At 40.8% G+C, this 27,650-nt stretch overlaps 1 protein-coding gene across 7 annotated transcripts in view; it reads right to left on the bottom strand.

The window, feature by feature from the left end:
* Nucleotides 1-1,372: 1,372 nt before the first annotated feature.
* SH3D19 (SH3 domain containing 19) overlaps nucleotides 1,373-27,650 on the bottom strand; it is a 151,810-nt gene continuing 125,532 nt past the window's right edge. For 5 of the 7 annotated variants that reach the window (XM_061584653.1, XM_061584654.1, XM_061584658.1 and 2 more), the window contains 10 exons: nucleotides 24,793-24,861; nucleotides 22,386-22,526; nucleotides 21,565-21,637; nucleotides 20,159-20,286; nucleotides 13,078-13,136; nucleotides 10,439-10,626; nucleotides 8,963-9,009; nucleotides 6,250-6,436; nucleotides 2,647-2,744; nucleotides 1,373-1,664 (listed from right to left, as the gene is read on the bottom strand). In XM_061584653.1, coding sequence (XP_061440637.1) covers nucleotides 1,548-1,664; nucleotides 2,647-2,744; nucleotides 6,250-6,436; nucleotides 8,963-9,009; nucleotides 10,439-10,626; nucleotides 13,078-13,136; nucleotides 20,159-20,286; nucleotides 21,565-21,637; nucleotides 22,386-22,526; nucleotides 24,793-24,861 — 1,107 coding nt within the window. In that variant the 3' untranslated portion in view covers nucleotides 1,373-1,547. The remainder of the gene's footprint in view (nucleotides 1,665-2,646; nucleotides 2,745-6,249; nucleotides 6,437-8,962; nucleotides 9,010-10,438; nucleotides 10,627-13,077; nucleotides 13,137-20,158; nucleotides 20,287-21,564; nucleotides 21,638-22,385; nucleotides 22,527-24,792; nucleotides 24,862-27,650) is intronic. The other 2 variants (XM_061584655.1, XM_061584656.1) reach the window with 1 other exon arrangement.

Below are 27,650 nucleotides of genomic sequence, written 5' to 3'. Positions count from 1 at the left end.
CATTAGAGCCCATATATGGCCTTGGGTGGGGGTAATCCAGTACTTTTGTCCTTGCAATCCACATGCATTTTTCACTACAATACATAGACTGCAAGGATGTTTATGAGTATGTTGTACATTTTACATATGTAAGTACACCAAGGAAAATTACTCTTTTAAGATTAGGTATCCAGAACTTTCCTGAAGCAACTGTTTTAGATAGCATGCAGATCATCATTTTCCATGAGATGGAAAGTGTATCTATGGTGGTTAGTACAGATCACAGCCCATTCTTATCCACGTTTCCATCGAAACCTCAGTCATTGACATTTCCAGACTGCCTTATACTAAGTACAATTAAACAACCTTGTTTAATTGGTCAGTAGAAAGTAAAGACATTAATTTATACAGAACTCAAATTATTAAAAATGTTATGAAAAAGTAGTCAAAGTTCCAGATTGTCTCTGAAAAACAGTTATAATTCAAATGCCCAGGGCTTTTCATGAAGCAATGGGAAGATTACTTGTTTTGAAGGTACCAGTTTGGAATGTTGGTGTATGGCTTGGGGAGAAAACTTCAGAATGGTTGAGTTGACTCTTAATCCCAACTTACTCTGGTTATGTAATTAAACATGACTTAGATGGATATTACCCATAGTGCTGAGGCACATTTTCACATACAGATATGATACATTCTTTTGAACACAAAGTACTCTTACTTTCTAGAACTACGGTAAAAATATAACATGTCAAGATGATACAGTCGAATGAAGGATAAGAGCAGCAGGTTGAATTTAAGAAATACTTGGAAAGTAACATTTTCATATTGTCATTGCTAGGTAACAGAGCTAGGTGTATGCAGAACCTGTGGGATATTCTATAAATTTACTTCTTTAAAGCATGGGTCTTAATTTAGTAGTAGAACACATGCCATCTACACAGATGAGTTTCAGCTTCAGTCCTTCACAGCTCCAGTAAAAAGGATCCAACAGCAAATGGATGCCGCTGCTTGACACCCTGGAATCAGAATGGACAGTACCGGGTTGAGACCAGTAATGGCCTGAGTTGGTATAAGGCACTTTCGTCTGTTCATATACCGATGTAACTCTAAAATCTTGTTTCAGGCTACTTTAACACAAAGTGATTGATGCATTAAACAATGAGTAATTTTAGTTGATTTGGTTTAAAAAAAACCCACCAAAACCCTATACCAGGGCTAAATGTTTTCACACACTCGCTATTAACAATATACTGATTAAGTATTGCATGGTATTGGAAAAGAAAAATGCAACCCGAGCAGTATTTGAATATTGAGCTAAAACTGCTAAAAGACAGATATTGTAGCAAATCTTGGAAGAATGAACAGGGCTTCTAAATAACTGTAAACTACAATATTTTGTTTCCAATCTAGTATACGTTTTATAAAAATAGTGCAAAAATGCATTTGATAGTCAAATATTAGATCAAGTGACCACAGAGGGCAACCTCTGCTGCCTGGAGTATAATGTGCTTCTGTGCTAGTAAGGTATTTGCTTGTATAGGTAGATAGTCCAAAACTGGCTTTCATCTTTAGGAGGGATGTATAATCTGGACAAAATTTTTTGGAAATATTCCAGATTTCCCATGTAGCACTCCGGTCATCCATTCTTCATCTACAGGTTCCAGTTCTGTTAGGATATCACCAGCCTGTTGGAATAGATAAATTGAACTAAATAATAAGACCTTTGTTAACATCCCTCACATGTACTGTAGTTACTTTCATTACTTTTAATTTTGTTACTTTTGTTAAATAGTTATAGATGCTCTTCTCCTGTCTGACGTTCTGCTCACCAAGTTCTATATTAGCTTGCCTATTTTTAAGTTATATGAAATAAAGACTGGGAACAAAATAAAGACTTTACTGGCTAACAAAATTGCAAGCAGCATTTTGTTTGCAAAGATGCTCTTAATTGAAGTCACATATAGGTGCTAATAGATCATGGCAGCAATTTCCACAAAACCTCTCAGGTTGTACTCTGTTCACTATAGGAACAAAAGAGCTGCCTTTAGTGTACCTAACTCAGCACTGACTGGCCTAGGCTCACTAGTGTTTTAAACAGGAGTCTTTCCCTCACCTGCTAGGGATTCAACCTAAGATGTCTTGTATGCATGCGCACCTGAGTTACAGCCCTTTCCCAGTGGCCACTGGATCAATGTAGGTAAGTCTTAACTTCTACACAATTAACCCTGGAGCTTAAGTGGTTTATGTGCACCAAACATAAAGGTAAAGGTATCCCCGCACTTGTAGTGCGAGTCGTTTCCAACTCTTAGGGTGACGTCTTGCGATGTTTACTAGGCAGACGGTATATATATTTAAGGGCCATCGCTTAGTGGTGGAAAATAGAAAATGGGAGCTGGGAAAGGCTCCTGCTTGAAACCATTGGGAAGTGTTGTCAGCCAGCATTGACAATATTGAGGTAGAATCACCAACTGTCGGATATAAGGCAACGTCCTATGAGGTTAAATAGTAATAATTCAGAAAAAGCTTTATCAAGCTAAAAAAACCATTTTCTAGATACACTATTTAATTTTGTTTTTACTGAAGAAGAGATGTAGGTTGGTATTTTTTCACTTTCGCACAATGCCGCCACGTTGTGGCAAAAAGGGTAGGGTTTTAAAAGGTACTCACCTTGAAGGAGAGTTCATCGATGTTCTCAGCATGAAAGTCATACAAAGCCTTGGCTTTTCCTTTCTTACCACTGAGAGACTGTGATGACTGTGTTCCTCCTGTAAAATAGTAGTAGTGTACAGATCAATTGCTATCTTTGGGATAGAATTATAATTTTCCACCCCTGGCTGCCAAATTGGTAACCTTGGTTTGAAATTGGAAAAAGGAGAGGAAAGGCAGGATGTTTATTGTATACCAAAAAACAAAATTTGTAGCAATGTTCATATAATGATATGATATAATTTATACAAAAGCAAAAGTACTTTTGCTAATTATTAAGTACAAATGGAAACACTGAAAACTTCAGTGCTTCAAAAAGCAAGGAGATAAGGGAAAGGCAAAATGAAGCACCTGGTATGGAGTTAGGGACCACTTGCCCCTAAAAAATAGTACATCACATTGGGTGGGAGTGCCACTGCACTCATCAGCTGAGGTGAGCTCTCCCTTCAGAATATTTTTAGAGGCTCCTTTTAAAAAAGCAATTCGTTGCTAATGTCTGTCATAAAGCCTCATTTCCAAGACCGTGGCAGGTGTTCCAAAATAGCAGCTGCAGCACTTGAGCAAGATGGGAATTAAGGTAGTGGCCTTAAATTCTCTTCATTACTGTCACAGCATTCACTAAAACTACATCACCTTGATGTACAAGATTATGGTGTATAGTCAGTGTATTATTAACATTACAGTAATTTGTAGGCAATCTACTGTGGCAGATGGAATTGCTGGTTCTTCATCACAATGGTTGTATTAGTTAAATGGCAGACAACACATGAATCACATTGCTTGATGGCTTCATTTTTATAAAGACAGTCCCCCCATTCCTGAAGACTAAAGTGTAATATGCTACCCTCCTAATCAAATTTAAGGATGATGATACTACCCAAATCATTGCAATATGTGGTGCTCTGTGTACCATAAACTAACTCATGGTATTGCTACTGTACCAGTAACTGGCACTGTTTCCAAGCACTGAAATAACATTTAAAATAATTACGCAATTGAGAAAAGTGTCAAACAGCAGCACAAGTACCAATGCAACATCTTAGGAGGAAACATCACTGTGTTAAATATAAATGCAACCATATTAATATACTGTACTGTACTATTCTATAAGCACAACAGCCTGGGTCTGTCCTACTTATATAACATATATTACTGTAGTTTTAGGATCTGGATACCAAACATACAATGGAAAGCTGCTATTGTGCTTTGCACATCACCAGAGTACATTCTTTTCAGCATCTCTTTTTTTATCATTAATTTTATTCAAATTTTCAAACACAAAACAAAAAAGAAACAGATTAAACAATAAAACAAAATGTTGACTTCTGATTTGTCGCAGATCAGTTATAGGTCTATGATATATAACAAACCTGTCTCTTAATATATTACAAAATCACTTTCCTCCAGTAGTTATCTTAAATAATCATCAAATCTCATTAACATCACTTTATTCTTTCCGCAAAAAGTCAAAGAGAGGTTTCCACTCCTTGAGAAATATATCCATCGATTTTTCTCCAAATAAACATGTCAATTAATCCATCTCATCAAGTCTGCTAGGTCCAGTAATTTCAATAGCCATTTTTCCATTATCAGTGTTAATTCCATCTTCCAACTTCCATCCTTGCACCCATAATAATCTTGCTGTCATAGTCATAGTCATATAGTAAGAGTCTGATGGGAATTTCCTTCATCACAAATATTTCCTTGCCGTCAATTCTGAATGTGTTGCTGAAATATTGTTGTAAAGTCATATCTCTGTTCCTCTTTTTTACGAAATGCACTAGCACATCTCTTGAGAGTTTTTCCATTGTCACATATCTGGAATTAATTCTATAAATTTTCTCTTTTTCAAGTTCCATCAAATCATTCCAGTCCAGAAATTCCATCGAAGCATTGATAACTTTATCTCTGATATCTTCATCAATTTCTCCAGGGACAACGCCGAATTCCAAACAGTAATCTTTATCTCCAGGATCCACAAACTCCAAATATTTTTCCAGTTCCACACTTGATATATCTGTTCCAATCTCCAGGACTTGCATCCTCCCTTTAATTTTTGCCATAAAGTCCAAATCTTTTTCCAATTCCACATTTAATATATCTGATCCAATCTCCAGAATTTGCTCCTTCCCTTTAATTTCTTTTTCATCTTCTATTGCTTGTCCATCTGCTCCTTTTCTTATATAATCCTTTATTTCTTTCAACTCCTGTTTCACTTTACCAAATTCAGTTGCCATCTCTTGTCTACTCTGTCCCAGTTCTTGTTTCGTTATCTTAATCTCATCCATTATCTTCTGAAACATATCCAGAGGGGAAAACCCTTCCAGGGATACATCCAGGGTCTCTGCCACTTCTTTGATTGTCATTCTTAAAGCCGAAGAAAAAACCCTTCAAATTTCCAATATAGCCACAATTCCCAAGCAAAGAGTAATTTGCTTCTTTTTCCAGCAATAAGGGGGATGATGTCAACAGGCCTGGAACATTCTTTTCAGCATCTCTATCAGTGTAGCTAGTCTCTTTCCCTCTCTAAGGAAATGTTTTCCTTTTAGTGCGTTGTCTGCTTTTAAGATACCAAATTCTGTGTGCCAAGAGTGTAGATTTCTTTAGAAATGTAACCAAACCTCTACTGAAGATGGAAAAATTGTCAGATCCATGGCACAATTTTGCTGTTTGTCAGTCTAATCACTACCAAAATAAGCAATCTGCAAAATCAGAGCAATGAGGTACATTTGTCTATTGAGCAGCTGCTTCAAAATGTACTGCAGGTTTTCCAAGGTGTGGAGTCTGCATGGTTAGGGTGGGGGTGGAACAGTGAAAGTTAGGAACAGCACTGATTCTGGGAGTATTCATTTATAAGTTAACCCAAAGTTATTGCATTTGCATCTGCCTTGAAAGCATAGGAGCTTCTTCATCTGAAATTTTCAAGGGCAGCAACTTCCCTGAAGAAAGGCTACTGGCAGCAGACTACATGGGGCAGAATACTCCTCAAGAAACCTCATTCTATTCTTGCCTTCAAATGTTTTCTGTTTTCTGGCAAGTCCACTAACTTCCAAACTGGCCAGTTTACTGTCACTTAAGCTGGGAAGATACGTACCAAGCAGCAGCCTTAAATTGGCAACACTTCTACATCTTAAAACAACTAAGAAATACCAGAAGGCTTGCAGATATGCACACACACAATATGACCAATTTTTTGTATATACATCATAGTCTTAATTCAATTGAAGGTGGGCACAGTGCTGCTGGACAAGGAAGTACCCCAGGGTTCAATGGAGTCCTAGTTTTCATTCCCTAACATCAACATGACTACTGGTACAGGCTTAGACAGTGCAAGAACAGCATTTCAGGAAATGTGGTATCTGCAACCTGACATCCCTATCTAAGAGTGTCATGCAAATTACCCCTGTCCTGAAACCCCTTCCCATGTGTACTCTGAGGTGTCACAGGCCTAAAAGGACTCAGCCCTTTATTCATGTTTGAATCAACTTAGTGCACTTCTAAACTTCTGTGTAAGTTTGTACAGAATTCTATCAAATACCTACAATTTCCCATTCAACACTATACCTGAGCAAACATGAACAAACACTGCAGGGAAAATTCCTTCCTTTCCATTAAGTCTTCCTCTGTACCACTCTGAGTCCAAGTGCTCTAATATCAAGATGTGATCTCCTTTTTTAAACGACAAGTCTTCTTGGGTTTCTGCTGTAAAATCATGCAGTGCATCACACCATTCTCCAGCAAGCCCTTCCAGCTGTAAAAATGACAGTCAGTACATATGTGAAAGAACTTTTCTGGTGGTCTATAGAAAACAGTCTAGCCCCCATGAATTCTTTATATAATATTTAATTGGTTTAAAGTGGATTAGTGGATTGAGGTTAAATGTGAGGAAAGGTTTATATCACTCCCGGCCTGTGAAGTACAAAAAAAAAAAAAGATAGTGAATCTTGGCTCAGTTTAAAGTAGCTCATAGCCACAGGTGGCTTATTTCCCTATGTGCTCTTACACTGAAAGAAACAAGTTACATGACATTCTTGGTATGCAACTTATTTCACTGATTCTGATGAAGGAAGGGGAAGGGTTTGCAATCAAAGAAGCCAATGGCTGCAAAGATATACAGTAGGGCCCACTCATACAGCAGCTTAGGTTCCAGACCCCTACCGGAAAGTGAAAACCGCCAGAAAGCAGATCAGCTGTAGTGCAGGGGTCTGGAACCTAACCTGCTGATCACACCAGAGGAGAAGATCAGATCTTCCCCTCGTCCGGCACGATCAGCTGGAGTGCGGGAGTCTGACCGCCCCCGAGGAGAAGATCAACTATAGCACGCTATGGCTGATCTTCCCCGCCTCCGGTGCAATCAGCTCGAGCGGGGGAGTTTGATCACTACAGCTGATCTTCCCCTCCTCCGGCACGATCAGCTGGAGTGCAGGGACCTCCAGCCCCCCCTCCAGCTGATCGCCCCCCCAGCGCCGTATTAGCAGAACGCCAAAAATACTGTAACTGCTTCCCAACCCAGTCCTTACTGACCCCCGAGGACACAGCATAGTAACAGGAAACTGCCTGTTAATCAATGGTTTTCCTGTAAGTTTGTTGCCCTTGCTCTTTTACTCTTCCAACACAATTTTCCTTTCATGGTTGCATCTGGAGATCTTGGTGTTTATATTTAAGAAACAAGGCATCTCTGGAAGTTTGTAATCCTTAAATGTATATACCAGAAGGAAGACCTGTTGAATTTGGTAAGTTTTACTTCTAATTAAGTATCTGCAAGAAGAGCCTGGAGATAATAATATTGCTCTTTTGGCCAAAGAATGCGAAGCTGAGATTTTCACCAAATTCTTTCTATTTGCAAAAGATTAAAGATACATTTTTTTAAAAAAGCATTTTATTCAATTTGTATAATTTTGTTGATTTAGAAACCAAGCTCTTGAGTTATTTTCATTTTATTAACTATCTAGTGCTTCTGTGCAGCTATAAAAGTCCCAACTGTCACCAGAGAAACACTTTTTTGCTCCTCTAAAACCACACCTGGGACTTCTTTATTTAAATGCTCATAAAGAAAAACATCTAATTACCAGGGAAAGCCAAGATCAAATTAAGCCACCCAAAAAGTTGTTCAAGAATCATCATTAAAAAAAGAAACCAAATGAAAACTTTCTAAACAATTGGAATCAGTGGAGGGGGGATAGTTTTTCCCCCCTATGCCCTTCCACATCTGTTCCCTTGATGCCTCAAGCCCCATTTCACCTATTACATCACCCTACTGATCTAGGGTGTTGTATCTATCCTCCACTTTCAACCATCTATTCTCTACAACAGGAGTGGGGAACATTTTTGGCTATATGGGCCAGATCCTTACCAGGATCTGCCTTGTGGGCCAAAATTGACTGGTAGGTGGCCCCACAACTGACATCTGGTGCTTTGAAATCCCGAAGTTGGGAATTCAAATCCCTTTCAGATAGCAAGTTACTGCTAAAAGGATGCCCCCCCCCTTAATTTTAGCACCTGGTTCAATGTGACCTGTCAGTTTTGAACTGAACCAGTTGCTAAAATGAAGGAAAAAGCCTTCCTTTTAGCAGTGCCTTGCAGCCTGCAAAGTGCTTTAAAGTACCAGCTTTGGGACTTCAAGCAAAGCCAAACTGAGCAGGTTCAGGACATGAGGGAGTTCACTTGCATCAAGTAGGATTAACCTCCCCTAGCATCTGCCAATGCGCAGGGAGGTCAGTTGTGATTCATGTTGGGTTTGGGTGATAAAGAGAGTTCCCTGCAGGAAGCTCTCTTGCACAGCTGGACCCCTCACATTAGCCGATGGGTGGGAGTATAATTCTGCTTTGCACAAAGCTTCAGGAGGTTCTGGTAACCACCTGGTTGCCGGGCACTTTGAAAACTGTGCAAGGGGACTTGGTAGGTACCGCAAGCCCCTTTAGGCCAAGCCCCACCCTTACCTGCCCCTCATCTGACATATATGACATCAGATGTAGGGTGGGCGGGTGTGGCTTACCCAGCAGCCCCAAGGGCCAGAGGTTTTCCACTGCTGCTCTAAAAGATAAAAAGAAAAACAGCATGTAAATCAAATCAGATATATTAGGTAGGGTGCTATAAACTGTGTTTGCTTTGTGAATGGAAATAGAGTTGTGCACATGGAAGAACCTCTTCTCTATGTGCATGGAGCGTAAAGTGGATTAATCAAATGTATACCTATTGGCATATTCAGAACATAACTAAACAGCAGAAAATGTAATACTTAGTAACAGCATGAGACAAACAATGTTAAAAAAACTACCTGTGACACAGGCACAGAATTCTTGTTCTTCAGTGGTGTTCCGCCGTCTATATAAAAGGATAATAAAGTAACATTATTATTTATCACTTATGAAGCTCCTACACTTGTCTAGCCCCTGCACAGAAATTAAGAGATAAGACTGTGCCTGCTTCCAAGATTTACAGTCTAAGAGATACAGAAGGAAAAAGGAATGGGGAGGACAGAGGAAAGCAGTCGAATTCAGGTACCAATTCTTAAAGTTACATACTCTCAACAGTATCATCTGATCAGGACAGGTGAGTCTGCCTGCCTTGAAGTATACATACATATATGCATAATACACACACCCATTCTCACTCAAGTCAGCAGCCCTTAGATCCCTGTGTGGTGACAGAGGCCAGAGTGTGCTTCCCTTTAGCTCTGCAGTCTCAGGGCAACTTAAATACTGACCCTCAAAACAATTTGAATTCTACTGGAACCAATAATGTAAAGTGAAAAGTATCTTTGTATAATTATCATTTTTGAGTCACCATTTAATTTTTGTTGCATCCCGATCCTCACTATTGCCTGTTTTTTTAAAAAAAACATCTGGTGTAGAAGCAAACAAGTGAGAACTATAGAACAGGGATTATAGACTAAGCCAGTGTATTTCAGTAAAGTTAACCTCTCACAGACAGTCTAGGACTCTTGTTGCAACACTGCTTTGAAGTGTGTTCACAACAAGAGAGAGAAAATGAGGGGATGTACACAGCTCTTCTCTCTGCATCTTCAACGATGTATTCCAGCTATATCATAATTTGTTTTTAATTATCTAACTAAATTTAGTGTTTTCCCCCCAAATATCCTCAGGGTAAATTGTAAGAGTAGCATCTGGCACTGGCATTTTTGCTTGTGACACTAACATATGACGGCACTGTGTCTGTGATGCAGCACTGATATTCTTTGTCCTAAGTACTTTTTTTGTTTATGCAGTAAGTCTTAGGATTGGGCCATAAGACACAGGGCTTCTTTGTGCAACAGGAAATTGGCACATACTTGACATGTATATGTGCACTGCATGCCAAACAAACCTTTGTTTGACTAGGTACAGAGGAGCTGTGATTGGCCCTGGATTCCTGTGGTGTGTACATGCATTATACATAGCTTTAAAAAAAACAAACTACCCCACATCTTCTCACATTACAGGATGCAGTTGCAATGTAAGTAATCCTTGAACAGAAGAGCCTCAAGAGACGTAGTTTTTATATAACCAATTAAGTCTCAGTTCAAAAACCTGGACTCTGTATGGATTCTATCTGGGGGTTTTTATGTGTGTTATGTCACAACTGATAGTACAGTGCCCTACCATACTAAACAGAATGAAAGGTGGTATACAAATATTTTAAATAATATTAATCCTCTGCTACTTTTGTCTGTGTATACTCCTTTTTCAGTTCTTGTTGCCTATGCAGCATACTTTGAGAAATGTCAGTGACTTAGAATTGCTTTCTATATTACCTGATTCAGGTAGATCTTCAATAATTTCTACAAAGTTCAGGGGGAAAATTCCAGACGTGCCTCTCAGCTCTCCTTTAGCCCATTCTTCATTGACATATTCCTTCAAAATAATAATTTCACCTTCTGAAAAGCTTAATTCATCCTTCTGATCTCCAATGTACTCAAATCGAGCTATACATCTAGGGCCTCTAAAAAACAAAGACAACAAAACAAAAATCAACGGAAGAGCAGTAGTCTTTATTTCCCTAAATTCTGAATCCAAACTATCATTACATTAAGAGAACTGAGCAACAGGTTTTTTCCTTCAAGAGCCCACTTTTATCATGTGGATGATCTGACTACTCCCCCAAAGAAACAGCCTCCTACTTTCCATTGTTGCTAAACTGAAACAAGGGTGTCTCTCCCCAGAAACAGGTGTTACCGTTGTCACAGGCACAATTCTTAAGTAATGCAGTAACTAAAGCTCTTTTGTGAGTTCACATTGTAAGGTAGCCATAGAACTGAGCATCTGATTCACATAATGGAAATTCTATCCCTTGCCCCTCATCTCTACAATATGAACATGGATACAGCTGGATGACTGCAAAGAAATACATTAATGTAAACTGGGTAGTCCGCAGACATTGCCAGCTGTATTTCCCACTGCTGCGCTTCTCCAAGGTGCCACAATTACAGGAATTAATGCAACTATCTCAAGGTACGGAGGTAAGTTGCTTTGAGTTTCATTTTGGGGGGAAAGGGACTAATAAATATCATAAATAAATAAATAAACCTTACACTTACCATTTCTGTATGTGATTGCATACCCACTTACATGATCTTAATGCATGGGGGGGGGAGTGGGATTTGCTTTAGCAAAAAGTGGTCCTAACAAAGCAAATGCTTTGCATTATGCCCAGTTCTTTGGCTCAGAACAGTGAGGGAAAAATGCAGAAATGTTGGAAATAAAAAATGTTTCTCTAATTCCCAGTTGGTAAAGCAAGTTCTGTGAGCCATGGGACACCCATCACTCCAGTTAGGCTCACAATGGGGATTGGAAAACAATTACTATTAATGCACCATAATCTGTGGGGCTCTCAGGAAGAACTCCTGCCTTCGTTCAAGTCAGCAGCTAGGTAAGTGGATAGGAGGAGGAGAGGGTTTACAGTACTGTGGATGGGCTGGGAAGGACATGATCTTTTCTGGCTCATAAAATCTGATGGGGAAAAGAATTATTGGATCATATTTGAAGTGAATATTGTAGCCCTGAAGTACCTACTTCGAAGTCAGGAAAAATAAGCTTCAGTGCCATCTCTAGTTTGTGTACAGTTCAGGAGAGAGAAACGGATAGTGTCCATTTTCATCATTGGTTGAACAACAACAACAAAAACGTATTTGCAAAGACACTTGCAAGGTGAAAGAAAAGAGAGACTAGCAACACAATAAATTTTAGGTAAGGTACTGTTAAAAGAATGTTAGGAATGACGATGGATGGTGCTAAAATATTTTAATCACTTTGGCAACCCGTAATTTATCTCCATTTTAATAACTAGATATAATTTCTAACACTTTTTATTGTATGAGATATAAAATCAAATGTCCAGCCTTCTTATATAATATTTTCTTACCATAGTAGAAACTCTCATAATAAAAATCGTATAAAGACAACTTTTCTAGTCAACCTTTTGAGTGATTATTGTACATATTAATTAAATTTTCTGCAAACTGCTGAACAAAAATAGATTATAACTCGAGTTAAAATTGAGAAATACTTCTAAAAGGTAATCTTATAGTAGTCAGACATTCTACAGTTGAATGTAATTAATTTAGTACCTTAATTGCAATTTTAACATGCCATGTATCAATATTTTGTGTCAGATCCAGAAGGTGAAAACATGCAACTGTTTCTATATAGCAGGTATCCCACAGATACATAAGAAATCTGCAGTTGTTACCTTCTTCAGATAATTCACTCTTTAATGTGAATCTTGATCAAATTAAGTTACTGTTTTTTACCTTCCTATATTTTATTGCCTATCTTCTGCAAGTACAAACTCTACATCTAGAACAAATTAACATCAATCCTTGACTCATTTGAGAGATGATGCCATCTGCCAGTTCCTTTCATCTTTGCAAATGTTCATACAAACTAATGTTCATATTCTGCACACAAAAAGCATCTTGTTTTTTACCTTATGTTGTAACTGATTTTGAATTAATGATACTGAATTATACTTTAAAGTGCTTAAGCAGTACAAACCCAGGTAGAATAGTTCTGACTGTATCATTTCTGACTTGTCAATCCTGCTGTAATATCATGACCTTTTGAAGAACTTGCTTGCTGGTATATGTCATCTTAGGATAAGGGTGCAGGTTTTCCAGGTTTGTATGGGTGGAATCAGGAAAAATCTTTGTGTGAGCGGAAGGCAGTTTTGCTCATGTGGGGTGTATGATTTTTGCTACTACCTCCAGCTCTGGTCTCCTGTACCACCTACCACATGATTTCACAGAATTCCCTGACTCAGAGGAATAGCTTTTCAGGGAGACACAAGGGGCTGCATCACGAAAGCTCTGCTGAAAAAATGGAACCCTGCTCATGGTTCTCTGGATCCCACCTATAGGCATCCACTTTTAAGGTAAATATTGCTATGAAAACTTACACAATACTTGATGATGAAAAGTGCACTTTTTCCCTGTTGCTTTCTCCTGGAATATCAACCTAGGAAGAAGACATAAGACAATATAAGTGTTTCATTTCAGCTGCCTACTTAGCTCCACTGCAGTTCCAATGGTAGCCTTCATGTGGCAATATTCAGTTAGAATGTTTTGGTCACTGATCAAAACTGAAGGAATTTGTTTCAGCACCATACTTTGATTCAATATTTCAATGTCAACAGTCATCTCCCGGCTGTATGCATGACTACCAGAAATCAGGACTGAGAGTAATGACATGCTGTTGCCTTTGGCTCCTGTTCCTAACTGATATTATAGTCTATTATCTGCTTGTTCACGTCACAAAAGACAGCATAATTATTCAGACATATCCATTCCAGGATTTTGATCTCTTAGATCTCACCATATGAAAGCCAAAACAAATACACATATGTTACAAATCCTACCACTTTATTCATACAAAAGCAGAATTTTAAGAAGATGGATGTAACAATAAATTACCCATAGGCTCTGACACTATGCTTTTGGTTTTAGACTCAGGGAGATATGCTATAAACAGTCATAGAAACCCTAGGATGAATGTCGTAAACTTTTATTGCAGAGCACTACCATATTTCTTATCAGATGGCAGAGCTGCAGTTTCTTCTGACAATCAGGCAATCCATGTAAAATATGTGTAAAATATTTTCATTCTTAAAATAATATCAATTATCAGCCTAATTAGAAATATTTTAGAAATTAATGAATTAATACAACTAATAATTCTTCATCTAAATTCACTAATAGGCAAAAAAAAAAAACCCTTGAGGTTTAAGAACGTACCTATAGCCAACAGATATTTCTACCAAACTTTAAAAAGCAGGGAAATTGGGCAGCTATAGCGAATGCATCAGGGGAGCAGGAGACCTGACCTCCTCTCTGAGATATTGTACTGCCCTACAAATTGGTCAAAATGCAAACACAATTTGGGCTGGTCTTTCACAGTCCAATCTACTTCCTGTGTAGCTTGGAATAATTTGGTAACATATGCCTCTGAGCACAAGTAGTCTCGCACCCAAATTTAAACCAAAGTTGTCCCTGGCCACATCCACACCAGACCTTTATTTCACTTTAGACAGTCATGGCTTTCCCCAAAGAATCCTGGGAAGTCTAGTTAGTGAAGGGTGCTAAGAGTTGTTAGGAGATGCCACTGCCATCATTTATTATTTATATTAATTTATTCATTTTATGCCACCCTTCAATATAATTTTCCTTCTGCCTGTGCTTTAAGAGGAGAGGGCTCTTCTTCATGTTCCAATGTTAGGGGAGGCTCATTCGGTGGTGATGTGAGATAGACCTTTCTCCATGGCAGTACCCTTTTGTGGAATGCCCTTTCCCCCATTTAGCCTGCAAGGCTTAGGGTAGGCCACACCCACATATCTTATACCTGATATCACCTATGACATTAGATATGGGGCAGGTAAGGGTGGGACTTAGCTGGAATGGGCTTTGGTAATGCCTGCAAAATCTCTTTGTGCAGCTTCCGAAGCGCCCAACAACCAGCTGGTTGTTGTTAGCTTCTGAAATGTTGCAAAAAGCAGGATTGGTCTTTTGTGCACTAGCTTATGCGCAGGGTTTATTCTGCTTGGTTCAGGTGTGTGAGAGAGTTCCCTGCAGGAAACTTTCCCATGCACCTGAATCCAGCACTAGGCAGGACGTAAACCTTGGTAAAATGAAACAAGGGGTTTGCATCCAACCTCACAGGCAGCAAAGTGCTGCTAAAATGAAGGGGCTGAACCTGTTGAGAAAATGAAGGGGGGAAAACCCTTGTTATAGCAGCATCTTTCTCCTTGCAAGGTGCTTTGAAGTCCCAAGTTCAGGACTTCACAGCACCAAATCACCTGACATCATTGTGGTATCAGGTGATTGTTGGCCCCACCCACCTGTCAAATTTGGCCCACAATGCTGTTCCTAATAAGGAATTGACCCTGGAGCCAAAAAGAGTCCCCACCCCTTCATTACAGGCATCAGGCGCTGACATTGTCTTCTATGTTTAGCTGCTTTTAAGCTAAAGTTGTCTTTGCTATTATTTTTTAAGAATTGTTTTTCTTTTGATTTGTTGATGGTTGCTTATAATTCATTTTATGCTGTATCTCACCTGGTATTGGTAGTAATGATGTGGGGGGCCACAAGTCTTTAATAAATAATACTTTAATAAATATTCTCAGAGTAGCTCACACCATAGATCACGAGATCTACCTCAATCAGATCCAGATATACATCATGAGGTTACCAATACGTCTTGCAAGCATCCTAAAGAGCAGAAGGAGCCCACTGGCACAATGCTTAGTCTGTTTCACAACTTGCAATCCAGTCTTCAAGTTACTGAAATTCAAGTATTTGGATTTCAGCTATTTAATCCCATGTCAGTTGATGACCTAGATCCATAACTGTATGCACATACTAATGCATCCCCAAACTCCTGTCTTTCATTTAAACAAAAGGAGCTAAACCACATGTTGATCTCTTTGATCATGTGAAGCTGCCAGCTCCACTGAAATGAACAGAAAAGCTCTCTGGGTACACTGGTGTTTCTGCAAAGGTACAGCATTTCAGAACTGGGGCATATAGGTTTAAACTGACTTTAAGTCCATAAACTATGGCTTAATGGGTTCATGAATCAAAGCCCAAATATCTAGTGCACTGCTGTTTCGGTAAGCTTTTACCTGCTGTATAATATGAAATTCTTATCTCTAACCAGATGAATATTTTATATATCTGTTGTATATGTATAGCAGGCATTGAAGTTCCCAAAAAAGTGATTGTAGGGAACAATGTCCAACTCCTTTCAAATTAAATATGTCACAGTGAACAATTTTTGAGCATGTATAAACAGAAGAGTTTCTGAAATACAATTCAATGCTCCTGCATTCTAATAAGCTCATACAGCTAATAAATCTGTGTTCTTAGACAGAACGAGCCAGGTTTTGCCCTGACACATATAGCTTCTTGAGGCACTTTGTTTAGGGCCCTTGCTAGTTATTAAAACAGAATGTGCTCTTTGGATATTTCTAAGGCAGAAAAGACATCATCCACACAAAAAATAATTTGCAATTTTATCCCAATTTAAAACCTGTTGTTCTAAGTATAGAATACGTCCCCTTCAGGAAACATATTTATGAACACTGGATAAAGTAGCTACTCCTGGTTCATAGTTCTGCAATTTATAATTGTTTTCAAGCAATCATAAGAGCAAATAAATAAATAGCTGGACCCTGCAAAACATATTGCAAGGTCTAAGTTACCTCACAGGGTTGTTGTGAGGATGTACACCACCTTGAGCTCCTTGGAAAAAAGGTGGGATATAAATGGAATAATAAATAAAATAAATAATATTGTAGTAGACAGTTTGGTACACTGCCTCTGAAAAAGGTAGGAATGAACTCTTCGGTCCTTCTCCTGTTTCTAAGGCTGTTCAATCTTCCCATGGATTCAGTGTGTGGCCATGGAAGTAAGGCACAATGGGAATCAAGGAGCAAACGCTAGACACGCCCAGTGGCCCTCAATGCCTAATAAATCATAGAGTAGCCTTAAGAACTCTTGTGATCTTTTACTACCCTGACCAATTCCCTTTCTCACCAGCCTTTCTGGATTCTTTCCTCTGGACCAAGAGTGGCTAATGTGTGGTCCAGATGTTGTTGGATTACAACTCCTATTATCCCTAGCGACTAGTCACACTGGTTGGAGCTGATGGAACACATCTGGAGGGCCACAAGTTAGCCACTCCTGCTCTGTAGCTGAATAAAGAACATATACAACTAGAGCAGTGGCGTACCAAGGGCGGAGCGGTGGGAGTGGTCCGTCCTGGGTGCAGGCAATAAGGGGGTGCATTGTCTGTTCTGCTACAGAGTGTTGTCCCCCCACCCCCTTGTCATCACGCAGGGCATGGGCCTGCACTGCTGCCCCTCGCCTGGGTTTGTCTCCTGGCCGGAGGCAGCTCACCTTCTGCAGGGGGCTCCCCACCACATAGTAGCCCTGCCTGGACTTGCCATGCAGGTTGTCCAGCATGCCTGCGAAGGTGCTGCCTCCGCCATGGCCAGGCTCATCTTGTTCCTCGGCCAAGTGCTGCGCCCGCGGCTCTGGCAAGCTCAGCGGTCCACTCCGCAAGGGCAGCCAGAGCCTGATGGGCGCCTGGACAGGGCCATGCGCCACCCTGGAGCCCAGGCACAGCAGGAGCTCCAGCAGTACTCGAGCCATGCCAGGCTTCCTCGGCTCCTGCAGAGGGAGGAGGAGGAATAAGAGGGGAGGAGGAAAGGGCCACCGCGAAGTCCCCCTGCCCAGCTGTTGAAGGGTATGCAGTGGTGGGCCTTGAAGGAAGGAGCCAGCCCCGGGCGGGCAAGGCTGCATGACTTCCTGCGGAGCGTATTACAGGGTGAGGCAAAGTGGAGTGGGCCGCTAACAGTGAGAGGGGCTCAGTTTTCTGAAACTCTATTCCAAGCACTGCAACCTCAGACCTGGAAGAGATCTGGGGTTGGGGGAGAAGTGTATAGCAAGCCCTTCTTGGATTTCCCCCTGCGAAAAACTCCAGGAAGGTGGCATATGTATTGCAGGGGGGTAAAGGCCTTCTTTGCTTTATTGCAAAGCAGAACAGGGCATAAAAATGTGGATTTGGGACTAAAAAGGGCAAAAGCAGTTCACCAATTGCAGTGTTCTCTGGGATTGGGCTGCCACTTGCAGCTTCTTTGTGACTTTGTCTCAAGCTTGTCTGTCTAGAGACTAGAGCAGAGCAGGGCAATCCTCTTGCCCTGCCCAAGCCTGCACTCTCTTCTCCCTTCTCTGCTGCAGCAGTTGTGCATGCCTTGTATATGACAGGCACAAGCTTTAGGTCCAAGTAGTGTTGCTTTAAATTGTGCCCCTACCAACATGCTTGATGTTTGGCCTAATCTGCGGGCAAAAGGAGTGAGAGAACTCAACCTGTAAAATTCTTAAGATTTCCCTTCCAGCCTGACCAGCAACAGGCTGCCAGGAGGCACCAGGACAAGCATAGAAGCTGCACTTGCAACTCCCATCCTGCTTTCTTTCCCTGAGGAACAGTTACCCTCATTTCTTCCTCAATTGGAAAATGGCAACCTTACCCAGCCCATTCCTTAGAGGTCTGTGCTAGAACCGGGCGCTTCCTGGCAGCACCGTTCAAAGTGAATATGTTTTCTCCAGTAACTCCACAAAATAATGTAGCCGAAGCTGCACTAAAGTATCGCTCCACTGCTGGGGACTTCACTGTAGCTGCATCAGACTGGCAAGTACTCTGTGTAATTTGGCGGGGGGGGGGGGTTGTGGGTAGGAAATTCTGACCAAAAGCAAAATCTTACTCTTTTGCTGATGCAGGAGTCTTCTGTCTTCCCAGCAGAGGAGAGGAGGGGGTCGTTTCAGTGCAAAGGTGACAAGTGTGCAGGAATCTAGTATCTTTGAGAGAGCATGCACATCTGACATGGTGCCATGAGTTGAAGTGGTCACTATGCTCTGTGCCATGCTCATCTGGTCACTCTTGAAGAACAGCATTTTTAAATGGAAAGTATTACTTCAAATGCGGCCTCCTAGCAGAGCAGCAGCATTTGCCTAGATTCTTAAGCGCCACGCTTGGGTGGCTTTTGTTGGGTCTGGGAGCCACCTGGTGCTGGTTAGTAGCCCTCTCTCTGCAAGGCATATTAGAGGGCCATGTAATGGAAAGATGCTCCAACCACTGACTAGATGGGCCCTGATCTTTTTTCTCCCCCTGTTCTCCCTCATCTGAAAACAAACCAACCCTGAAGATTGGGGTTCTTGTTCCTTAAAACTAAATTGCCAACATATCTGCATTTATTGCTGCAGCCTAGAACAATGTCTTTTTTGTTCCTCTGGGGGTCCAAAGAGAATAAAACACTGAGGTACTTGTGGCTGGCTTAGCCCTTGATGTGTGTGTCAAGTTTAGCCAATCTCTCAGAGCCAGGGGCAAAGCCAGATGTGAGATGCCTTTAGTGTGCTCTTCCTAGAATGTGCTGCACTTGCCAGAGGGGGGGTGGGGGGTGGGCAGGTCTTATTCGGCTTCTTTTTTTTAATTTCTCCAGAATGAGATGGGAGCATCTTTCCTTCACCCTCTTGCTTTTGTGTCTGTTGTGGAGCTGGACAAGATCATGTACACAGGATACAAAAGCAGAAGTGCTAACAGCAGGCATCTCATTCTGATTTTTTTAATTTTTTTTATTTTGACGAAGGCATTGATAGATTTGCAGAAGTTAAGGCTTGAAAACAGAAACTGTAATGTTATTATTCATTACTGTGAGAGACCAATGTGTAGGTATAAGTTTTCCCCCTTTTTTCAAAAAATACATTAATGTAATTAAAAAGTATTAATCCATTACTTTTTTCCTTTTTTGTACTGTAATTTTTATTTTTTATTTTTTTACTGGCATGATTATATATACGAAGTCGTATAGAGGAGGGGGGTGTTAAAAATGATCCACTCTGGGTGTCAAATATGCTAGGTACGCCACTGAACTGGAGTCTCTTAAAGTCAATGTCATTTCTCATGGAATTCCTCACAGATACACAGCGCTGCACCTTTTGGAACCTAGCTTTATACAACCACAGTGTCATCTGCACAGCATTTCTTGTACTAAGATTATGAAATTTCAACTCCCCTTTTAGAAAATGTACTAATACACTTAAGCCCCTGATGGGTGACCATACTGCTTAAGTGTAACAGTGGAAGACAATCTTATCTGATATACTAAGGAGAAAGCCAAAAGGAAAACTGAGAGAAACTACAATATGCTCTTGGGTTTTTTATGAATACACTTGAATTAAGTAAAGGGATGTGTTCTCACTTAACCTGAAATTATCATGAAAATGATGCCCATAAACTGCCAGGCATAGCTGCAAGATTAAACAGATTTGCTGCACCTCACAAACAAGTGATACCTGCTTTGTGCACTCAAGCAAGATTTATCTACATGGCATGCTCAATAAAATGCACAGGGGAAAAATTAAATTAGAACTGGGATGTGTGCATAGATGGAATGCACTATATTTCACTGGAAGTAGCCTACTTACAATAACTTTGACAAAGCTAGCAGGAAATATCCCTGTGTGATTCTTGCATTTTCCTCTGTACCACTCATCTATTTTCTCCAGAAGATAAACAGTCTCTCCAGAATCAAGGTTCAAATCATCAGGATGTTCTGTGGATAACAATATATATATATATATATATATCTGTTAATGTTGGTGGCTAGTGCATCGAATGTTGTGCATTGTACTGTATGTACAAACAGGCTAAAGTTTGCAATATACTAAAATAAAAATTACTTAGGATCAGGACAGGGAGGAAACTGCAGTTCAAACCCTTCAAATAGCAAAGAGAACAAGGCAAGGGGCTAACATCTCCTCTATGAAACATCTGAAATCTGAATCCCTTGCAATCTCCTCTATGAAAATAAAAAGCTGCCTGTCAAATCAACTAGTCTAATCTGAGTATAACTTACTTGGATATCACCCTGTGATTCTAAACTGCCTCTCAAGATTCATCTTGGCATACTCATTTCAACAAACTAAAGTCAATTACTTGCATTGAAAGGGAAATGGGGGGGGGGTTGTTGGAGACTTTGCAGGAAAGGAAGCACTGAATGTCTTGCCCCAATCTACAGAGTGTGCAGCTTAATTTAAGCCATGGATCAAATCTGTGTGACACTGACAATGCTATAACACTACACCCACACACCTCTTGTGCACAGTTACTATTTCGACACACAAGTGGAAAGCTACAATAATCCATACTGGGTAGAAGGGCTGGGGAAGGGATAAAGGAAACTTCTCATCTGTCCCTTTACCCTGTTCTCCCATCTACCCATATATCGTTAACATCAAGTCCCTCTGCAAGCTGCCCCCAGGTAGCCTATAGAGGCCTGTTAGGTCTGGGATGTTCCTAGGCTAAGCAAATTTGGAATTGTCTTTACAGAGCTATATCACCATTTCCATTAATGTGACTCAGAGAGTGACCATGGATCTGTGTGTGGTTTTCTGCCTTACATCTGTATCCTTCCAGTTTCTTCATCATCTTGATTCCCATCATGCATTCCTCCCCCCTGGACAAACACTTTCTCACTTAGGCACTGCACTGCATCCCCTGCAGCACCCACTTTAGCCATGCTTGCTTAAACACAGATTATGGTAATAAAGAGAACACTATTAAGGGAATCTGGTTCAAGCATGGAGCTCTTTCTGAGCAATAAGCAGCCAAGAATTGCCAAGCTGTTCTGTAATACAATAGAACCAAAGATCAGGGGCTCCCATGGATTGCAAGGGATTCAGATTTCAACATATCAGCCAGGGTTCAGAAATTCAACTAAAATCTAGAAAGCACAATCTAAAAAAAAAAAGAACAGGAAATATAAATCTATTTCTAAATTTATCTAGATTTATAGTGCATATTTATACTTCTGCCATTTATCTGTACTTACCTGCTCGAAAATCATGAAGCACTGTCGCATGAGGAACACATGGGTCAGAAATCTTCCGCATATTGTCCAAATCCTTAAAACACAGTAGATTTGGAAACTGTGATTTGTTGTGGTATTAGGAAACCTAATTTCTGTTTGGAGCATCTATCACTGATTTAACTATAACCTTCATTGATTTAAGTTGTTAGCTGTTAGACATAAAATGCAGAGCCACATTCTTTTCTCATTTAATCTGATTTTAATACTGCTTGATCTCGTTGAAAATCAATTATCTTAAACCAGCATTGTACATGCATCAGCGAAAAGAAAACCACATCTCTGAAAATTGCATGCAGCTGCTTTGTTACTGTAAATGAGATGTGTGCCTGTCTAAGCTTTTTCCTTATTTGTGAAGTTTTCTAATTCTCAGAAAGGCTAACCCAATAACACCACCAATAACACTAAATTCCCTGGGAAAGTTTGAGCAAAAAATGCTGACCATTTCAAACACAATATTTGTTTCATTTCTTAAGAGGCACATATAAAGGCCGCCTGTTTCTGAAAGATAAATTATACATGTAGTCCAAAATTATGAGGTGCTTAACAGTCCTACACTAAGCTGGTTAAATCATGTTTTGGGTTGGGATTTGCCAACTGCTGTTCCACTGCAATCTCCAAATAGGGTATTGCTCTGGAGTGAGAGACTCTGAAAGACAAAATATGTTGGGTACTGCAGAAATATACAGGAAGCTACAGTTCCTCTATAGAGCAGCTCATTATATTATACCCATTTTCTAATTCATTTCTAGTATGCAATTTTAAACATATATTAAAATTGATACCCTTTGCCTGCTTTTCAAACTCTCATCCAGCGGAGTTATTATCTGCATCTGGGATAACTGAACTTTGCCAGTTTCGTCTCCCTTTTGGCATTCAATGAAGCTGTTGTTAACATGGTCCACCAGCACAAGGACATCTCCACGCTTTAAAGTTAACAAAAAGTAATTAGAATGTTCATGATTTAGCATGATACATGTGCACATACATGAATTAACTAATAGGCAAAAAACCTTGCAGTTTAAGAACGTACCTGTAGCCCACAGATATTTCTATCAAACTTTAAAAAGCAGGGAAATTGGGCAGCTATGGTGAATGCACAAGCGGAGCAGGAGACCTGACCTCCTCTCTGACATATTGGACTGCCCTACAAATGTGTTAAAATGCAAACACAATTTGGGTTGGTCTTTCACAGTCCAATCCACTTCCTGAGTAGCTTAGAAGAATTTTGTAACATGTGCTTCTGAGCATATGTTGAGTGGTGACAACACCTGCCACCTCTAAAGATGGAGAATTACTTTTTGTATGTTTGTTGGTGTTCTTACTTTGCTTCTTTTCTGTGTTACTACTGCTTCTACAGAGAATCTAAACTAGAAAATTATACTTCTCTCATTATTCATCCTAGAAATTTGTCAAATTTATTTTTATTAATTTCAAAGCCTTTTTATTGGTTAATGTCATATGATGGTGAAGACAGCCTTATGTGTTTCAAACTGGAGGTTATGCTCTATTTCTCTTTTGGGTGCATTAACAGTTGAATCTGAAACTGCAGTCTGATGTAAAATCAGACTGATTACAATATGTTGCTACTTAAGCAATGACTAGCTGTTGGAAGAAACAAACTTGGCCTGCCCAAGATGCATATTTTCATCCTGCTATGCTTAAACTAGTCAAGGAAAGGTAGGCATGGTCAATTAAAAAACATAGATCACACCTAGAAATTTGCTAGAATATATTTCACTGTTTTATCTTGTGCAAACTGAGACACTCCTCATGTCTTTGGAAACTATTCTGCAGAACAGTCAGTGCCATGATTCCACAATTATTTTTGGAGCTTTCTTTTAGTGTTGCAAAGTGTTGCTTTACTTCACAAATTCACAAAAATAGAAGCAAAAGAGAATGATTTACTATAGAAAACTTCACTAAAATTGCAAAGTAAATATTTAAAGTGACTATCTGAACTATATCAATTGTTTTAATGTTGTTGCTTCCTCCCTGCTAAAACAACATCAGCACAGCATGTCTTGTTTCTGTTATTTGGGCTGATTGCAGGTGTTGCCACCACTCCCCATATGCTCAGAGGCACCTGTTACCAAATTCTTCCAAGCTACAAAGGAAGTGGATTGGACTGTGAAAGACCAACCCAAATGGTGTTCGCATTTTTATACACTTGTAAGGCAGTACAGTACGTCAGAGAGAAGGTCAGGTCTCCTGCTCTCCTGGTGCATTCACTAAAGCTGCCCAATTTTCCTGTTTTTCAAAATTTTGATAGAAATATCTGTTGGCTATAGGTACGTTATTAAACCGCAAGGTTTTTTGTCTATAAGTGAATTTCTCTGCTTTTTAAACCGGGAGATAAGAAATGGGATCCTGTGCAAGTTTGCTGAGAAAGGATTGATCATTTGCATGCTTATTGAGTTCAGTGTGATTTACTCCAATGCAATCATGCTCAGGATAGGTAAAACTGACCATGGGGAGGGAGGCCTGAAGTGGGGAGGGGTGGAGGAAAAAAGAAGATGGGAGGGGAGGAGGAAGAGAGGAAGGAAGGAGGGAAAAGGCAGGTCTGATCATTTGCATGCTTATTGAGTTCAAGTGGGATTTACTGATGTGCAATCATGGCTAGGATAGGTAAAACTGACCATGGGGGAGGAGGAGGGAGAGAGGAGAGGAGAGGGAAGAAGGAAGGGGGAAGAAAGGAGCAGAAGTAGGGGACTGGAATTGGAGGGGTGAAGGAAGGGGGAGGGAAGGGGCAAAAGGGAGGTGATGGGAGGGAGGGGGTAGGGCAGGTTTGATCATTTGCAGGCATTTTTTAAACTTTTAAACTGCAGAAGATGAAGGATTACAGGTACTCTGTGAACATGGCTGATTTTTAATTTCAACAAATTATGAGAACTCTGACAGAAAAAAATCCAGAAGGGGTCTGGTTTTCTCTCTCTTTTTATACGCTGAACGCTCAATTCTCTCTGACTGTTTTGTGTATCACCTTGAAAATTTAGAGGGTTGTTAAGCAAGCATTTCTGAGTTCAACACTATAAGTTTTGTAAGGGCTTGTTTTGAAATGAGTTTATGGGAAGCATCAGAATGGCATGGGGGTAGTTTCAATTTAACATTGCATAATGTGAAAAATCCATGCTGACTATAGTATACATCCACTCTCATGGTTGTATAATAAGTCACGATAAACAGCTTTACCTTGCAAGAGAGGTGGCCAGGATTTTGGGGTGAAATATCTTCCTTGGCAATTCCATGGGGCACAGAAAGCTGAAGACAAATTATTCATATTTCAGTCAAAAATAGCTTCTGTCAATCTGCTACATAAGTTAATGTTTTATTACACATTCTGAAGAAAGAAAACTAAGATACAATTTAAGTGCTGAAAGACATTTGAAATATTTTTAACAAAATATAAAAATGTATGTTAAAAGCATTTAAAATTAAGATATAAAATTAAGCATATTTTGGAACATAAATTTATGAGATTAACTAGGATTTTAATCAATCCCTAAAATGGACCATTGGTCTTACCTGAAGGGTGATTTTCCTATGAGTACGGCCATCACAGCAGGTTGTAGCTCCACCTATCGTGCGAAGGCAAGAATGTTTTTGAAGTCAAGACTAGGGGCGTCAGGCCCCTCTCACTCTCCAGTTCATTCGCAGCGAGTCTAAGGAGAAATATCTAAAAATACAAGAACAAGACCAACAGGCCTGCCAGCAGGAAAATAACACAATAGTAACATGCATAATAACATGACTCCAACATAGCGATATAACAGAACTAGAAGTCTTGACTTCACTCTTAAATTTAACTATAATAGCGTAACAGTAATATATAACACATTAGAAAATATCTAGTCATCCTCCACAGGGAGGGTCGTGATGGCCGTACTCATAGGAAAATCACCTTTCAGGTGAGACCAATGGTCCATTTTCCCTATGAGTCCAGCCATCACAGCGGGATGTACCAAAGCAGCCCATAATAGGGAGGGACCACCCACATGCTAATCCTCATTAAGAACCTGTTGTAACACTCGTCTGCCAAAAGAGGCGTCAGCAGAGGCATAGCGATCTATTTTATAATGCCTTATAAACGAGTGAGGGGTAGACCAAACGGCAGCCCTGCAAATATCAGCCACAGGAGCGTTGGTAGCAAAAGCAGTCGTAGTGGCCACTGACCTAGCTGAATGAGCTGTTATGCTAGCTGGTACTGGAAGCTTAAGGGATTCGTAAGCTAAAGCAATACAAGCCTGCAGCCAGCAGGATAAAGTGGAATTAGCTACTTTATGCCCTATAGAACGTGGGTTAAAGGATACAAACAGAGACTCAGTTTGTCGTATCTCCTGGGTCCTAGACAGGTAGGTCTTGAGAGCCCTCCGGACATCCAACAAATGCCAAGCCTTCTCGAGAGGATGGGTAGGATTCGGGCAAAAGGAAGGCAAAACAATGTCCTGGTTGCAATGGAAGACTGAATCAACCTTGGGACGGAAGGAAGGATCAGTCTTCAGTACAACAGAGTCCTATGGAAGACGCAGAGATGGCGAGCAGAAGACAATGCACCCAACTCCGAAACTCGTCTGGCAGATGTGATTGCGATCAGGAACAAGACCTTGAAGGACAGCATACGTAGAGGCACAGTCCTGATGGGTTCAAACGGAGGGCGTTGCAAAGCCTGCAGAACCTTCGGCAAACTCCATGAAGGAAACCGATGGACAACAGCCGGAGATAGTAGGGCGACTCCCCTCAAAAAGCGTTTGATGAACGGATGTGAGGCGATAGTCGCACCAGAAGAAGAAACTGATAGAATAGACGACAAGGTAGAGGCATGTCGACATAAGGTGTTGGATCTAAGTCCCATCATGAAGCCGTTATGGAGATATTGTAGCACCTGTTGCATGGTGGCCTGGGATGGATCGTGGTGGTGGGACTGGCACCACTTGGAGAAAGCCACCCAAGTATGTTGATAAATCTGAGTGGTAGATGGTCTTCTCGAGGCCAAGATAATATCAATAACAGCGTCAGACAGGCCAGCCGACCTCAAATGTCCCCGTTCAAACGCCACGCTGTTAAGTTGAGCCAACTGGGGTCCTGGTGCCATACTGGGCCCTGTGATAGAAGGTCTGGCCTGACTGGGATTGTCCAAGGATCCATTACTGACATTGCAAGAAGGTCCGAGAACCACGGTCGGCGTGGCTAAAATGGTGCTATCAGGACCAGCCGTGCCCTCTCACTTCGCGCCTTCCTTAAGGTTTTGGCTAACATTGGTATTGGAGGGAAGGTGTACAAAAGACCTTCTGGCCACGGTGTTGATAGCACATCCACTGCTTCCGCTGTTGTGTCCAGGTATCGGGCAAAGTACCTGGGAAGTTGGCAATTGCGACTGGAAGCAAACAGGTCGATTGAGAATGCGCCGAACCGACACTGAAGGCGATGGAAAATGGCTGGATGAAGTTTCCATTCTCCCGGAAAAACTTGTTGTCTGCTGAGCCAGTCTGCTGTCACATTCCAAATCCCTCTGAGATGTTCTGCTTTCAGGGATTGTAGATGTTGTTCTGCCCAGACAAAGTTGAGGGAGGCTAGGCCCTGCAGAGGACGAGACCTGGTGCCCCCCTGTCTGTTCAAATGTGATTTTACACACGTGTTGTCTGTTCGAATGAGAACATGGTCCAAAGGGAACAGAGACTGAAAATGAAGTAGAGCTAAGTGTACAGCCTTTAGCTCCAGCCAGTTGATGCTTTGAGTCTGCTCTGCGGTGGACCAAACCCCCTGAACGTACTGGGAGTTGCAGTGGGCTCCCCAGCCGATGAGGCTGGCATCTGTGGTTACAACAGTTCTGCGGGGTTCTCTGAACGGCGTGCCCTTGGAAAGGTGTTGGGCCCTCGTCCACCAGCGAAAGGAGAGGCGCAGTGCAGGGCTCAAGTGAACTTTGCGATGGTTGGAGCTGGCGATGTCCTGTTGAAAGGGCAACAAAGTCCACTGAAGGTGACGAGTGTGGGCTCAAGCCCATGGCACAATATGGATAGTAGAGATGAACATTCCGAGCGCCCTGGCTAAAA

This window comes from Rhineura floridana, chromosome 9, assembly GCF_030035675.1.
Source record: "Rhineura floridana isolate rRhiFlo1 chromosome 9, rRhiFlo1.hap2, whole genome shotgun sequence".
Taxonomy (NCBI): Eukaryota; Metazoa; Chordata; class Lepidosauria; order Squamata; family Rhineuridae; genus Rhineura; species Rhineura floridana.
The sequence above is the reverse complement of the archived record's forward strand: the minus strand, read 5'-3'. Positions and strand labels throughout refer to the sequence as shown.